The 17,823-nt window shown below is 40.0% G+C and overlaps 1 protein-coding gene across 1 annotated transcript in view; it reads left to right on the top strand.

The window, feature by feature from the left end:
• Grip128 (gamma-tubulin complex component 5) overlaps window positions 1–17,823 on the top strand; it is a 40,426-nt gene that overhangs the window by 1,656 nt on the left and 20,947 nt on the right. Inside the window, exons 3-8 of the mRNA XM_071676688.1 lie at window positions 625–822; window positions 3,303–3,565; window positions 5,225–5,393; window positions 6,853–7,057; window positions 9,578–9,710; window positions 10,377–10,544. Of these exons, the coding sequence (XP_071532789.1) occupies window positions 625–822; window positions 3,303–3,565; window positions 5,225–5,393; window positions 6,853–7,057; window positions 9,578–9,710; window positions 10,377–10,544 (1,136 nt within the window). The remainder of the gene's footprint in view (window positions 1–624; window positions 823–3,302; window positions 3,566–5,224; window positions 5,394–6,852; window positions 7,058–9,577; window positions 9,711–10,376; window positions 10,545–17,823) is intronic.

Here is a 17,823-nt window from a genome sequence, read left to right as displayed (position 1 = left end):
TACAATAGTTTTCTGAGGAAAGAAGTTATTTTTACTTCAAGTTTTATTCAGACCAAATTATACTCATTGATCTTATGCCAGAATCGATTGTTGATGTACTTATTTATAAACATTTTAATTTGTACACTTCTTGGTAGTGCAGAGTTCTCCTTTTTACCTGGTTTTTTGAACCATAAAACATGCCCATAGGTCTAAAGGTCAGTTTTTAAGAAATTTGGAGAATGTATAGTGTCATCCGTGCAAAAGAATGTTAACTATTACAGAGAAATCCCAACAAGAGATCTGGATTTTATGCTTAGATTCAACAGAGAATAATCAGTCTAAAGTTATAATTCCATTTATGCCATCTTAATAGTTTTAGTCCCAAAATTTGATTATGTGTTACTAGTGTTTGATTGGATTAGTGTATTAGATAATGTATGTAATTGGCAAGCCCCTGGTTATCGTTTGTTTGAATAGATGTTCACTATTTAATTGTTAATTAGACTTCACATGTAATGTTGCCTATTGTTTAGGTTTTGAGCATATTTCGCTGTCATTCTTTATCTCTTGTAAAGCCCCATGGTAGAGTAAAGAATGACCAAATATAAAAATCTTGTTTTCTAAAATTGCCAAACTTTTCAGACTGATATAGAATGGTCGTTATTGTCTCTTATGCTGCACTTGAGCAATAGCCCTACACAAGTACCAGTGCAAGAGATCCAGAGCAAGACTTCTTCACCTGAAAGCTTAGATTATGCAGATGAAGAGCAGATTGATTGGGCTGCCCATCTCAGGAGTGGTGAACAAGAGTATGTTCTTGGACCAGAAGAACCCCTGTCTGTAAGTTGCTAAAGTTGTTCAGTTGTTTTCCCTATGGAACTTGTTTGACAAAAGATTTACCTTAGTCATGAGTCAACTTGAAAGTAATTATTTTGCATATTTCAAATGGGGATAGAGTGGTAAGAATACTTCCCACATACCTCCTGCATTCTGTAGTAGGTGAGTAAGAGGGATGGGAGTGGGTAACTAGAAGTCTTCCCCAGTATTACCTTCTAAATGTAGGAACAGAGGAAAGAACCAAGTGAGAGTCTTTTATCCTCTAAGGCTCAGTCATTTGCTCTGGATGCTACCTCATTCATGTGGGATATAGTGAAAAGGTATGAAAGAAAGGGGAAGTTTGTTTTAGACATACATTCTTAAGAATGGCAAATATTGTTGTCTTTCCTGCTTTGGTGGTGAAATAGTGGTCTCATGAATAGCCTTTAAATCATAAGCATCACAACTACTGCAGTTTCACCAACATCTTAATCCAGATGGAAAGAATTAAGTTATATATGAATTATATGGAAGGAGGTAAATAAAGTGTGTAAGACAAGGGAGCAAATGGGAACTTCAGTGAAGGGCACAAATGGGGAGGTGATAACAAGTAGTGGTGATGTGAGAAGGAGATGGAGTGAGTCTTTTGAAGGTTTGTTGAATGTGTTTGATGATAGAGTGACAGATATAGGGTGTTTTGGTCGAGGTGGTGTGCAAAGTGAGAGGGTTAGGGAAAATGATTTGACAAACAGAGAAGAGGTAGTAAAAGCTTTGCGGAAGATGAAAGCTGGCAAGGCAGCAGGTTTGGATGGTATTGCAGTGGAATTTATTAAAAAAGGGGGTGACTGTATTATTGACTGGTTGGTAAGGTTATTTAATGTATGCATGACTCATGGTGAGGTGCCTGAGGATTGGCGGAATGCATGCATAGTGCCATTGTACAAAGGCAAAGGGGATAAGAGTGAGTGCTCAAATTACAGAGGTATAAGTTTGTTGAGTATTCCTGGTAAATTATATGGGAGGGTATTGATTGAGAGGGTGAAGGCATGTACAGAGCATCAGATTGGGGAAGAGCAGTGTGGTTTCAGAAGTGGTAGAGGATGAGTGGATCAGGTGTTTGCTTTGAAGAATTTATGTGAGAAATACTTAGAAAAGCAAATGGATTTGTATGTAGCATTTATGGATCTGGAGAAGGCATATGATAGAGTTGATAGAGATGTTCTGTGGAAGGTATTAAGAATATATGGTGTGGGAGGCAAGTTGTTAGAAGCAGTGAAAAGTTTTTATCGAGGATGTAAGGCATGTGTACGTGTAGGAAGAGAGGAAAGTGATTGGTTCTCAGTGAATGTAGGTTTGCGGCAGGGGTGTGTGATGTCTCCATGGTTGTTTAATTTGTTTATGGATGGGGTTGTTAGGGAGGTGAATGCAAGAGTTTTGGAAAGAGGGGCAAGTATGAAGTCTGTTGTGGATGAGAGAGCTTGGGAAGTGAGTCAGTTGTTGTTCGCTGATGATGCAGCGCTGGTGGCTGATTCATGTGAGAAACTGCAGAAGCTGGTGACTGAGTTTGGTAAAGTGTGTGAAAGAAGAAAGTTAAGAGTGAATGTGAATAAGAGCAAGGTTATTAGGTACAGTAGGGTTGAGGGTCAAGTCAATTGGGAGGTAAGTTTGAATGGAGAAAAACTGCAGGAAGTAAAGTGTTTTAGATATCTGGGAGTGGATCTGGCAGCGGATGGAACCATGGAAGTGGAAGTGGATCATAGGGTGGGGGAGGGGGCGAAAATTCTGGGAGCCTTGAAGAATGTGTGGAAGTCGAGAACATTATCTCGGAAAGCAAAAATGGGTATGTTTGAAGGAATAGTGGTTCCAACATTGTTGTATGGTTGCGAGGCGTGGGCTATGGATAGAGTTGTGCGCAGGAGGATGGATGTGCTGGAAATGAGATGTTTGAGGACAATGTGTGGTGTGAGGTGGTTTGATCGAGTAAGTCACGTAAGGGTAAGAGAGATGTGTGGCAATAAAAAGAGCGTGGTTGAGAGAGCAGAAGAGGGTGTTTTGAAATGGTTTGGGCACCTGGAGAGAATGAGTGAGGAAAGATTGACCAGGAGGATATATGTGTCGGAGGTGGAGGGAACGAGGAGAAGTGGGAGACCAAATTGGAGGTGGAAAGATGGAGTGAAAAAGATTTTGTGTGATCGGGGCCTGAACATGCAGGAGGGTGAAAGGAGGGCAAGGAATAGAGTGAATTGGATCGATGTGGTATACCGGGGTTGACGTGCTGTCAGTGGATTGAATCAGGGCATGTGAAGCGTCTGGGGTAAACCATGGAAAGCTGTGTAGGTATGTATATTTGCGTGTGTGGACGTATGTATATACATGTGTTTGGGGGTGGGTTGGGCCATTTCTTTCGTCTGTTTCCTTGCGCTACCTCACAAACACAGGAGACAGCGACAAAGCAAAAAAAAAAAAAAAAATGAATTAAATTGTTGATATCATGATCATTACAGGACTGGTCATCTGATGGAGAGTCCAGTGATCATGAGGACATTGATAAATCCAATGTTCATGTTAATTCAGTGAAGAAGAAACTTCCAGACTACACGGAAGCACAGCCTCTCATAAAGCAACCACCCTCTAGAGAGTTATTGGAGCATCTTCACAGAGCAAAATCTTGGTTGTCTGCCAAGACACATGTGCAGTACTGGGGACCAAAGTGTCCACAAGAATTGCCACACTCAGATCACCCAGCTGCCACTGTAGCAAAGAAATGGTAAGTTTCTTTTTTTTAATATCTTTTGATTGAAGATGTCTTTGTAAATTTTGAGCTTGTTACTGACTGAAAAACTTTTGTCATTTTGATTGTCATGCATATTGATAGTTTAGTAAAGGGGACATTAAGAAAGGAAATTGAATTACGGTAGTGGCAAAGTATAGAGTCTTCTCAGTCATTCTTCTTCCATCATTTCATTCAAAGATGTGTAATACCCCCTCAGGATGACATTGTTTATTTATAGTCTTGAGTTATGCAGCAGTTGTAACATGGAGGTGATTAAAACAGTTCTTGCTAGATGAAGAACATTTGGCTATATTTATATATCTTACTGTGCATAATTGTATTAATGAAGTGACAGTTATGTAATACAGGTTGAACCTTCCTAAGTTGGAAAAACTTGGAACCTGAGTGATTCCAGATTATAGAATTTTCTAAATCATGGGTGGTTTCATGCAAGTACTGTGGATGGGGGAGGGGGTAAAGGTTCTGGGAGTGATGAAGAATATGTGGAAGGAGAAAATGATATTTCGGAGAGCAAAAATTGGTATGTTTGAAGGAATAGTAGTTCCAACAATGTTATATGGTTGTGAGGCATGGGCTATGGATAGGGTTGTACGGAGGAGGGTGGATGTGTTGGAAATGAAATGTTTGAGGACAATATGTAGTGTGAAGTGGTTTGATCGAGTAAGTAATGAAAGGGTAAGAGAGATGTGTGGAATAAAAAGAGTGTGGTTGAGAGAGCAGAAGAGGGTGTTTTGAAATTGTTTGGACATATGGAGAGAATGAGTAAGGAAAGATTGACTGAGGATATATGTGTCAGGTGGAGGGAACAAGGAGAAGCAGGCAACCAAATTGGAGGTGGAAGGATGAAGTGAAAAATATTTTGAGTGATCGGGGCCTAAACATGCAGGAGGGTGAGAGGCATGCAAGGAATAGAGTCAGTTGGAACGATGTGATATGCCAGGGTCAATGTGCTGTCAGTGGACTGAACTAGGGCATGTGAAGTGTCTGAGGTAAACCATGGAAAGGTCCATGGGGCCTAGATGTGGATATGGATCTGTGGTTTCGGTGTATTACACATGACATATATATTCATACCGGTCAACATATGTAGTCTTGACTGAAGACCAGAATCTCTGTAACATCACATTAAGTATGATGGTTATTCAGTTGGTTAAAAGTGTTCAGCTATCTCAGAGTCAGGCAATCCAGGCCATTTATTTCCTTAGCTCCAGCACCTTCTCCCTAGTCCCTGACAGGCCCAACATGCTGATCCTGAACTATATTAGGTAAGTATTACATATACCATACTTAGATACATTATTTTGAGCTTCATTTTTTATTCTGGTATGCAGACTGATAATGTTCCTGCTCTATACTGTAAGTTTCTGGACATTTTATTCTTATTCCTTTGTCCCATTGTATTCTGTAGTGAATTTGGTTCCACTGTATAGCTTTTGCCTATATTGTTTCTCAGGAACTCAGCTCAAGTGTGAACAGGGATATCTGTGCTCTATGCCAGATAATCTCATCTCATTATGCTTTACATGGATAATTCCAAGACTAATTAAGTCTCCATATCTGATATAGATATTTGAAGCATATTTTGTACTAAGGAATGCTAATTTTTTATACACCTTCTCCTTTGTTTTTCAGGGAAACAAACCAAGGCTTGAGAGGATTATCACAGCACTTGAGTGAGTGGGCAGTAATGAGAGAGGTCCTTTGGGCACTGTTGTGTCCTGTGCCTTCACACATTTTCATCTTGAATTCAAAAGGATTATTTGCCTTGAAGCCGAATGTCACACTTGCAAGTCTCACTCCAGTAAGTGTAAATGAAATGTAGCAAATTTGTTGGAACATTTTCCCATATTTGTCCCAGTACAAAAGGAAATGAATTGGGTGTTGAAAGATTGTTTTTATCATAGTAGAACTATAAATGACTCAAGTGATATTTTATCTGAAACATTAAAAAGCTGATGTGGAAAAAATGGTGTAAGAATGTATTTCAAGTAGTTAAGTGGTCAAAAGTGAGACAGAGTTATCATACCAGAAGAAAGAATTGCCTGAGGGTGTATGTAAGTGAGAGGGCTTATGTGTAGGTGTGTTAGAGAGATAGATAGTTATGAAATTTGAAGATTTTGAAGGGATATGAGGTTTTTAGATGGAAGATGGTTTAAAATTGAATTGATAGATTGAATTATTCTGGTCTCAATTTTATGAAAAACTTGCAAGATCTTTTTGATTTTTTTGCAGTATCTTATCCTTAATACCATTAATTTTTCAGATATCTTTATTAGAGTGAAGAGGATATACAGAGTGTAACTTGAGATGTGAAAAGGATATGTAGTGTGAAAAAGTTATAAGAGAGGTGCTCGGGTAAAGATTTTTAGGATGGCTTGGTACTATGGAATATATGACATATGATGGGTTAGTAGAGCAGAAGGTGCAAGGAAGAGTGGCAGATGAATAGATGCAGTGAGAAATATTTCAAGTGAGGATGCCAGAGGAATGATTTGGGATCATATGCAGAGGAAACATTTTGTGTGCAGAAGAGGTTTCACAGGTGAAACTAACTTCACTTGATAAATGAATTTATTGATCAGAGTGAAAAATTAGGAAGTGCATATGTAAGTGTGGAAATTTGTTTCTTTTTAACACCTTGGGTATGGTTTCAATATGTGTATGAGTAACATGAAAAGCTATTTGTGCCAGATTTACCCCCATAGAATTGGTTAGGGATTACAGGATGTTGGAATTGTTTTTTATTGCAATGATAACTACTTATGAAAACAATACCATGCCTCTCTTGTGAGAAGCATATTCTGACAATATAGTTAATGGTACTTCTTCAACTTTTATCAAGAGGGCCATCTTTCTTGGTAGTATCAAGGATTCACCATTAAAGCTCAATATTAAGGAAGGCCCAGTAGACTAAAGTCCAGGCAGAATGAAATTTACTTTGCCATTAGAACAGCTGGGGTAGATTTGACACTTTCTATGCTGTTATGATAAGGGTTAGTTCTTTGCTCCCATTTTTTTAATTGAAAATGATTTTCACTACAAAGGTCTTCGTGTCAAGGATGGAATTGAATTTGAAAAGTATCACCAACTCTTTAAATGATGGTAGTCCTACCTCTTAAAGGAGGACAGACTTTAGGACTTAAGAACATCAGGAAGTAAAGAGTTTCATAATGTGGCAATGAAAAGATGAAAAGTATCTTACTGGAGTTAATCAAGAAACCTAACTTTGATCAGTAGAATTAGACTGTATTATCTTGTAGGGTGCAACATCAAGCTTATTGGGACACCTCTGTGAGCCTCTGAACCAACTGAGGATTTTAGACATGTTCATGCACAAGTATGAATGCCCAAGTATGGACCCACCCACTCCTGCCACCATCTTGTCCTATGCTGCTGGCTTACGACTTTGGAGACACCGCTTCCGGTCTCATATAGTAATTTTGGAAGACTGTATCAAGAAGCAAGGTTAGTAGATTTTTATAAGTATGCTTGTGATGAAAGCCTGATGTGATTTATTGATATTAGTCATTTACTTTACATCCAGAGCAATGAAGAAGGTATGTATTTCATCTGAAATATGATTCTTAGTATGAACATATCAATGGCTTTCATGTGGATTTTATTACATTCCCCACATGTACCATATCTTCACATCTTACTTTCTTCTCACACAGCCTATTAAGTATGTGTAAATTTTTTGCTACTGCAAAATGAAAGGCCTTCTTATGATAGTTTTGTAAACCTTTGGGAAGCAGGGTTACAGTGTCTATGAGGGCATTGATCAGATGCAAGAGAGAGAGAGAGAGTGTGTTAAGAAGATGGCCCATGCCATTTCAGCAATCATAAAAATGATTTGTCTTTCTAAATAAATGTAATTAGAATATTCCTTGGGTCTTCTTACCAACATTTAATAGTCACCTTTCCCCTCATATCAAAGGGAAGCCCTCCTATGTTTCTCCCAATTGTTTGATTATTTATCTTTTGTTTAGTACAGTTATCCCTGGGGACAGGGAAGAAAAAATGCTTCCCATGTATTCCCTGCATGTCGTAGAAGGCAACTAAAAGGGGAGGGAGCGGTGGGCTAGAAATCCTCCCCTTCCATTTTAAATTTTCCAAAAGAAGGAACAGAGAAGGGGGCTAAGTGAGGATATTCCCTCTAAGGTTCAATCCTCTGTTCTTAACGCTACCTCGCTAACGCGGGAAATGACGAATATGTATGAGATTAAGTACAGTATGTAAGACTCCCTTGCTTTAAATGAGGGATTTTTTCCAAAAAAATCATGGGTAATGTGAAACTGTTTTAATGAACCTTTTTGAATATAATGCAAAGGGTGATATATTCCAGACCTTATCCAAGATCCAAGCCTGACTGAAATAACAAAAATGATGCATCTACATTAAGTTGTATGATTCATTACAAATTATTTTTTTATTTTTTATTTTGCTTTGTCGCTGTCTCCCGCGTTTGCGAGGTAGCACAAGGAAACAGACGAAAGAAATGGCCCAACCCACTCCCATACACATGTATATACATACATGTCCACACACGCAAATATACATGCCTATACATCTCAATGTACACATATATATACACACACAGACACATACATATAAACCCATGCACACAATTCACACTGTCTGCCTTTATTCATTCCCATCGCCACCTCGCCACACATGGAATACCATCCCCCTCCCCCCTCATGTGTGCGAGGTAGCGCTAGGAAAAGACAACAATGGCCCCATTCGTTCACACTCAGTCTCTAGCTTTCATGCAATAATGCCCGAAACCACAGCTCCCTTTCCACATCCAGGCCCCACACAACTTTCCATGGTTTACCCCAGACGCTTCACATGCCCTGATTCAATCCACTGACAGCACGTCAACCCCGGTATACCACATCGATCCAATTCACTCTATTCCTTGCCTGCCTTTCACCCTCCTGCATGTTCAGGCCCCGATCACACAAAATCTTTTTCACTCCATCTTTCCACCTCCAATTTGGTCTCCCACTTCTCCTCGTTCCCTCCACCTCTGACACATATATCCTCTTGGTCAATCTTTCTTCACTCATTCTCTCCATGTGCCCAAACCATTTCAAAACACCCTCTTCTGCTCTCTCAACCACACTCTTTTTATTTCCACACATCTCTCTTACCCTTACATTACTTACTCGATCAAACCACCTCACACCACACATTGTCCTCAAACATCTCATTTCCAGCACATCCATCCTCCTGCGCACAACTCTATCCATAGCCCACGCCTCGCAACCATACAACATTGTTGGAACCACTATTCCTTCAAACATACCCATTTTTGCTTTCCGAGATAAGGTTCTCGACTTCCACACATTCTTCAAGGCTCTAAGGATTTTTGCCCCCTCCCCCACCCTATGATTCACTTCCGCTTCCATGGTTCCATCCGCTGCCAGATCCACTCCCAGATATCTAAAACACTTTACTTCCTGCAGTTTTTCTCCATTCAAACTTACCTCCCAATTGACTTGACCCTCAACCCTACTGTACCTAATAACCTTGCTCTTATTCACATTACAAATACTGAATGATATAAATGAATCCTCACCAAACTGGGTGCTTTTTTTATACTTTAGAAAATGATTATTGTGTAGGATTGGATGGAGCATTAATATGTGTGGGATCATTGAAGCACCTTCAGCTAGGTTTCAAAAGTTATACCCTTCTTGAGGTTCTTGGTTGGGGGTTCTTAAGGATAAAGCCCTTGCAGAATGTTTAGGTAGTGCCATGATTCATAAGAATATCAACAGGTGGAGTGATCATCAGCAACTTTTCCCAATGAACACTACATGTATTTCACAAGTGTGCTAGGTAGTATGAATGCATAGCTGAATGACACAGAATTGACTAAGTCATGCATAAAGATGAATTTCTGTAAAGTTATGTATAAAGATTCTGTGCCTGAAGAACAAAAAAAGCTATAATGTAGCTGCTCTTATCTTATTACAGAAAAGACATGTACCCTTTTATGGCTTGAGGGGGAGTTAAATCCATGGCTTCGCACATTGGCTACCATATTTGCAGTTCATTCCACAGCCATAGCATCAGTGACAGAGAACAGTCCCAGATACATGGCTGTAAGGTTAGTTGTTTATGGTAATCCAATATGAAGATTACTTAGAGCCTGAGAGACTAGAAACTTCATTAGATTCTCCTTAGAATGATTCTTTAGTTTTAGCTGTTTCTCTCTGTGATACATCCAACCACATTTGTAGTGCTTTTGTATGACATACATATTTTATGTTATATTTTTATTCTAAAACATGTGTAACTCCATTACTTCTCAGAACCTTGGTAACTTTTCAGTGGGAGCTAGGACCTGCCTATAATAACCCATCTTAAAATAAACAAAAAGCATATTCTAAAGTTGCTTTACCAGAAATGCTAGATATGTTAAGTATCTTTTGAAAATAGTTTATAAAACCTGTTTGAACAGCAAGGAATGCACAAGAACATGTTTGTTTGTCTTTTTTATAAATGTTTTGATGCTACTGAGTGATTGTGTTTAGCCTGATTTTGGAAGCAGTATGATACTGTATTATTTTCATATGGATGAATCAGGTAATATTGGATTGTCACACAATATGGTGCATGAACAAAGAAAATAAGTTATGAAAAAAAATCCAGTCACAAGTTGCTTTAACATGCAAAGAAAATAGCCTTAATCACATTAGATCAAAATATGGATAATAATTCTACTTCATATAACATTTTTTTCCTTTAGATATAGCAGCATTTTGGTTTACAGGCTATTAGGTACTCTATGTGAGAGCGTAGAGGGTGCCAGTGAAGCACATGCACGAGGAGTACTATTGCAGCTGCTGCTCCACAGTCTTCGTCATTACCTGAGCATAATTGACAACTGGCTGCTTCATGGCACCCTGATTGACCATGCACAAGAGTTCATTATTCAGAGGTATTTTTAGTTTCGCATGTAATAAAGGTTATTTTCACACAGGGTCTTTGCTGTGTAAGTTCTTATTTATAATCAGTCCCAATTTAGTCAAATCTAGCAACGTTAGGGCAAAATAGTTGTCAGATTTCAGAGTTTTCATTGCGGAATTGATGCTGATGTTAAAGTGTTAGATATAAGTTTCTAGGATTTGAAAAGGATGGAAGGTCAGATTAAAAGATCATCTTGTATGATAAAGAACTGGGAGTTGAGGATGAATTTAGATATATAGAAGTGCATTTGAAAGTAGAGGCATGCAAGGGGAGAAACTGATAGTACAATTAAAGGTTTGATGAAAACTCATCTAATCCTCTCCAGCATCCTTTTCCTTCTCCAGCTTCTCCCTTTCAAATAATGTTTTTCCTTTCCAGCACACTCTCCTGTTCCAACTACTGTACCCTCTTCCCCAACACATTCCTCCCTAGCAAACTCCTGACCCTCCCCCCTCCCCTCAACACTCTCCTTACCAAAACCCTCCCCCCTCCCCACAACACTCTTTTTACCAACACCCTCCCCACTTCCTGCAACACTCTCCTTACCAACACCCTCCTTCTGCTGAATTGGCAATATCAGTTACCCAGTCACCTTACTCAAAATATGATGTAAGTAGATTTCCATGATATTGATGCAAACCTTCAATTTCTGCCTTGTAACATACCTTTAAGATACCATTAGATATCAATAAGTCTTTTAGGTGTGAACCTTTAAACCCTTCAGTGTGCCATGTACTGTGTTTTATGGGTGTTACCAGTACCTTCTAAAACACTTATGTGATTAATAAAAGTGTAAAAGATTATTGATATGAGATTAAGACAAGAAAACAAACCCCTTGGCATACTTTGCAACCAATTCAACTGCTCCAGCTTAAACACTACCTCTCCTGCCTGTTTGTCCTCACTCTCAAAAGCAAATATAAAGATAAGCAAACCTCACAAAATGAGCACAAAGAATAATCACTGGCCACCTTGTAACCACAAACACTTAGCAGCTATAAGACGAAATAGGACCCTCCAAATGTAATCCCACCTCAACATGCTTAGTACTTGATTTTTTAAACCACTTTATAACTAGCTACCAATTCCACTGAGATATGATAAACTTACCCCTGCTTCACACTTCATTAACCTCACCTCCAGCAAATATAATGCTGACAAAACACATACTTATTGAAATGACCCAGTAAGAACTAAACAACTGCCCTTCCAACTCAGTCTTGAATACCCTCCCCCCCAGACATACAGCCATCCTGACAATATTTTAAGCACCAATTCAGCACATCCCAAAACCTGTATACCCTTTACCCATGATGCAACTACCACAATGAAGACACGAAATATCACTGCTAAATTGCATATTGCTCTCCCTGCATAGATACAGGCACAGCATCACTATACTTTATAACCTGTGGTCCTATCCAGCAGAATAGGCCAGCTTCCTTAATGCAATTGGATGCCCATATTTAGAGAAGGAACTCCTGGGGCAGGGATTGTGTATATACATTCATATGTATTTTTTATACTTGATCGTCGTTTCTCACATTGTCAAGGTAGTGCCAGGAACAAACGAAGAGGGACCACATCTGCTCACATTCATTCTCTGGCTATCATGTATAATGCACCGAAACTGCAACTCCCTTTCCACAACCAGGCCCTACCGACCTTCCCATGGTTTACCCTGGGTACTTTCCATACCCTGGTTCAGTTCATTGACACCACATTGACCACAGTATATCATATCATTCCAGTTCACACTATCCTGTGCACGCCTTTCACCCTCCTGCATGTTCAGGCCCCAATCACTCAAAATCTTTATCACTTCATCCTTCTATCTCCAATTAGATCTTCTCATTCTCCCTGTTCCCTCCACTTCTGACACATATATCCTCATTTTGAACCTTTCCTCATTCACTTTCTCCTTATGTCCAAACCATTTTAGCACACTCCTTTCAGCTATCTCAACCACACCCTTTTTATAACCACACCTCTATTACCCTTTTATTGCTTACTCAGTCAAACCACCTATATATATATATATATATATATATATATATATATATATATATATATATATATATATATATATATTTTCCCTGGGGATAGGGGAGAAAGAATACTTCCCACGTATTCCATGCGTGTCGTAGAAGGCAACTAAAAGGGAAGGGAGCGGGGGGCTGGAAATCCTCCCCTCTCGTTTTTTTTTTTTTTTTTTTTTAATTTTCCAAAAGAAGGAACAGAGAAGAGGGCCAGGTGAGGATATTCCCTCAAAGGCCCAGTCCTCTGTTCTTAACGCTACCTCGCTATCGCGGGAAATGGCGAATAGTATGAAAAAAAAAATATATATATATTTTTTTTTTTTTTTTTTTTTTTTTTCATACTATTCGCTATTTCCCGCAATAGCGAGGTAGCGTTAAGAACAGAGGACTGGGCCTTTGAGGGAATATCCTCACCTGGACCTCTCCTCTGTTCCTTCTTTTGGAAAAAAAAAAAAAAAAAAAAAAAAAAAAAAAAAAAAAACGAGAGGGGAGGATTTCCAGCCCCCCGCTCCCTTCCCTTTTAGTCGCCTTCTACGACACGCAGGGAATACGTGGGAAGTATTCTTTCTCCCCTATCCCCAGGGAATAGGGGAGAAATATATATATATATATATATATATATATATATATATATATATATATATATATATATATTATTGGTGCATATGCACCTGGGCATGAGAAGAAAGATCATGAGAGGCAAGTGTTTTGGGAGCAGCTGAATGAGTGTGTTAGTGGTTTTGATGCACGAGACCAGGTTATAGTGATGGGTGATTTGAATGCAAAGGTGAGTAATGTGGCAGTTGAGGGAATAATTGGTATACATGGGGTGTTCAGTGTTGTAAATGGAAATGGTGAAGAGCTTGTAGATTTATGTGCTGAAAAAGGACTGATGATTGGGAATACCTGGTTTAAGAAGCGAGATATACATAAGTATACTTATGTAAGTAGGAGAGATGGCCAGAGAGCGTTATTGGATTACGTGTTAATTGACAGGCGCGCGAAAGAGAGACTTTTGGATGTTAATGTGCTGAGAGGTGCAACTGGAGGGATGTCTGATCATTATCTTGTGGAGGCTAAGGTGAAGATTTGTATGGGTTTTCAGAAAAGAAGAGTGAATGTTGGGGTGAAGAGGGTGGTGAGAGTAAGTGAGCTTGGGAAGGAGACTTGTGTGAGGAAGTACCAGGAGAGACTGAGTACAGAATGGAAAAAGGTGAGAACAATGGAAGTAAGGGGAGTGGGGGAGGAATGGGATGTATTTAGGGAATCAGTGATGGATTGCGCAAAAGATGCTTGTGGCATGAGAAGAGTGGGAGGTGGGTTGATTAGAAAGGGTAGTGAGTGGTGGGATGAAGAAGTAAGAGTATTAGTGAAAGAGAAGAGAGAGGCATTTGGACGATTTTTGCAGGGAAAAAATGCAATTGAGTGGGAGATGTATAAAAGAAAGAGACAGGAGGTCAAGAGAAAGGTGCAAGAGGTGAAAAAAAGGGCAAATGAGAGTTGGGGTGAGAGAGTATCATTAAATTTTGGGGAGAATAAAAAGATGTTCTGGAAGGAGGTAAATAAAGTGCGTAAGACAAGGGAGCAAATGGGAGCTTCAGTGAAGGGCGTAAATGGGGAGGTGATAACAAGTAGTGGTGATGTGAGAAGGAGATGGAATGAGTATTTTGAAGGTTTGTTGAATGTGTCTGATGACAGAGTGGCAGATATAGGGTGTTTTGGTCGAGGTGGTGTGCAAAGTGAGAGGGTTAGGGAAAATGATTTGGTAAACAGAGAAGAGGTAGTAAAAGCTTTGCGGAAGATGAAAGCCGGCAAGGCAGCAGGTTTGGATGGTATTGCAGTGGAATTTATTAAAAAAGGGGGTGACTGTATTGTTGACTGGTTGGTAAGGTTATTTAATGTATGTATGACTCATGGTGAGGTGCCTGAGGATTGGCGGAATGCGTGCATAGTGCCATTGTACAAAGGCAAAGGGGATAAGAGTGAGTGCTCAAATTACAGAGGTATAAGTTTGTTGAGTATTCCTGGTAAATTATATGGGAGGATATTGATTGAGAGGGTGAAGGCATGTACAGAGCATCAGATTGGGGAAGAGCAGTGTGGTTTCAGAAGTGGTAGAGGATGTGTGGATCAGGTGTTTGCTTTGAAGAATGTATGTGAGAAATACTTAATCCCCTATCCCTGGGGATAGGGGATTAAGAATACTTCCCACGTATTCTCTGCGTGTCGTAGAAGGCGACTAAAAGGGGAGGGAGCGGGGGGCTGGAAATCCTCCCCTCTCGTTTTTTTTTTTCTTTTTTATTTTCCAAAAGAAGGAACAGAGGGGGCCAGGTAAGGTTATTCCAAAAAAGGCCCAGTCCTCTGTTCTTAACGCTACCTCGCTAACGCGGGAAATGGCGAATAGTTTAAAAGAAAAAAAAAAAACTTAGAAAAGCAAATGGATTTGTATGTAGCATTTATGGATCTGGAGAAGGCATATGATAGAGTTGATAGAGATGCTCTGTGGAAGGTATTAAGAATATATGGTGTGGGAGACAAGTTGTTAGAAGCAGTGAAAAGTTTTTATCGAGGATGTAAGGCATATGTACGTGTAGGAAGAGAGGAAAGTGATTGGTTCTCAGTGAATGTAGGTTTGCGGCAGGGGTGTGTGATGTCTCCATGGTTGTTTAATTTGTTTATGGATGGGGTTGTTAGGGAGGTGAATGCAAGAGTTTTGGAAAGAGGGGCAAGTATGAAGTCTGTTGGGGATGAAAGAGCTTGGGAAGTGAGTCAGTTGTTGTTCGCTGATGACACAGCACTGGTGGCTGATTCATGTGAGAAACTGCAGAAGCTGGTGACTGAGTTTGGTAAAGTGTGTGAAAGAAGAAAGTTAAGAGTAAATGTGAATAAGAGCAAGGTTATTAGGTACAGTAGGGTTGAGGGTCAAGTCAATTGGGAGGTGAGTTTGAATGGAGAAAAACTGGAGGAAGTGAAGTGTTTTAGATATCTGGGAGTGGATCTGGCAGCGGATGGAACCAAGGAAGCGGAAGTGGATCATAGGGTGGGGGAGGGGGCGAAAATTCTGGGAGCCTTGAAGAATGTGTGGAAGTCGAGAACATTATCTCGGAAAGCAAAAATGGGTATGTTTGAAGGAATAGTGGTTCCAACAATGTTGTATGGTTGTGAGACGTGGGCTATGGATAGAGTTGTGCGCAGGAGGATGGATGTGCTGGAAATGAGATGTTTGAGGACAATATGTGGTGTGAGGTGGTTTGATCGAGTAAGTAACGTAAGGGTAAGAGAGATGTGTAGAAATAAAAAGAGCATGGTTGAGAGAGCAGAAGAGGGTGTTTTGAAATGGTTCGGGCACATGGAGAGAATGAGTGAGGAAAGATTGACCAAGAGAATATATGTGTCGGAGGTGGAGGGAACGAGGAGAAGTGGGAGACCAAATTGGAGGTGGAAAGATGGAGTGAAAGAGATTTTGTGTGATCGGGGCCTGAACATGCAGGAGGGTGAAAGGAGGGCAAGGAATAGAGTGAATTGGAGCGATGTGGTATACCGGGGTTGACGTGCTGTCAGTGGATTGAATCAAGGCATGTGAGGCGTCTGGGGTAAACCATGGAAAGCTGTGTAGGTATGTATATTTGCGTGTGTGGACGTATGTATATACACGTGTATGGGGGTGGGTTGGGCCATTTCTTTCGTCTGTTTCCTTGCGCTACCTCGCAAACGCGGGAGACAGCGACAAAGCAAAAAAAAAAAAATATATATATATAAAGTGTGTGGAAGAAGAAAGTTAAGAGTAAATGTGAATAAGAGCAAGGTTATTAGGTACAGTAGGGTTGAGGGTCAAGTCAATTGGGAGGTGAGTTTGAATGGAGAAAAACTGGAGGAAGTGAAGTGTTTTAGATATCTGGGAGTGGATCTGTCAGCGGATGGAACCATGGAAGCGGAAGTGGATCATAGGGTGGGGGAGGGGGCGAAAATTTTGGGAGCCTTGAAAAATGTGTGGAAGTCGAGAACATTATCTCGGAAAGCAAAAATGGGTATGTTTGAAGGAATAGTGGTTCCAACAATGTTGTATGGTTGCGAGGCGTGGGCTATGGATAGAGTTGTGCGCAGGAGGATGGATGTGCTGGAAATGAGATGTTTGAGGACAATGTGTGGTGTGAGGTGGTTTGATCGAGTAAGTAACGTAAGGGTAAGAGAGATGTGTGGAAATAAAAAGAGCGTGGTTGAGAGAGCAGAAGAGGGTGTTTTGAAATGGTTTGGGCACATGGAGAGAATGAGTGAGGAAAGATTGACCAAGAGGATATATGTGTCGGAGGTGGAGGGAACGAGGAGAAGAGGGAGACCAAATTGGAGGTGGAAAGATGGAGTGAAAAAGATTTTGTGTGATCGGGGCCTGAACATGCAGGAGGGTGAAAGGAGGGCAAGGAATAGAGTGAATTGGAGCGATGTGGTATACAGGGTTTGACGTGCTGTCAGTGGATTGAATCAAGGCATGTGAAGCGTCTGGGGTAAACCATGGAAAGCTGTGTAGGTATGTATATTTGCGTGTGTGGACGTGTGTATGTACATGTGTATGGGGGGGGGGGTTGGGCCATTTCTTTCGTCTGTTTCCTTGCGCTACCTCGCAAACGCGGGAGACAGCGACAAAGTATAAAAAAAAAAAAAAAAAAAAAAAAAAAAAAATATATATATATATATATATATATATATATATATATATATATATATATATATATATATAATATATATATATATATATATATATATATATATATATATATATATATATATATATATATATATATATATAATTTTTTTTTTTTTTTTTTTGCTTTGTCGCTGTCTCCCGCGTTTGCGATGTAGCGCAAGGAAACAGACGAAAGAAATGGCCCAACCCACCCCCATACACGTGTATATACATACGTCCACACACGCAAATATACATACCTACACAGCTTTCCATGGTTTACCCCAGACGCTTCACATGCCCTGATTCAATCCACTGACAGCACGTCAACCCCAGTATACCACATCGATCCAATTCACTCTATTCCTTGCCCTCCTTTCACCCTCCCGCATGTTCAGGCCCCGATCACACAAAACCTTTTTCACTCCATCTTTCCACCTCCAATTTGGTCTCCCACTTCTCCTCGTTCCCTCCACCTCCGACACATATATCCTCTTGGTCAATCTTTCCTCACTCATTCTCTCCATGTG

This window comes from Panulirus ornatus, chromosome 23, assembly GCF_036320965.1.
Source record: "Panulirus ornatus isolate Po-2019 chromosome 23, ASM3632096v1, whole genome shotgun sequence".
Taxonomy (NCBI): domain Eukaryota; kingdom Metazoa; phylum Arthropoda; class Malacostraca; order Decapoda; family Palinuridae; genus Panulirus; species Panulirus ornatus.
The sequence above is the reverse complement of the archived record's forward strand: the minus strand, read 5'-3'. Positions and strand labels throughout refer to the sequence as shown.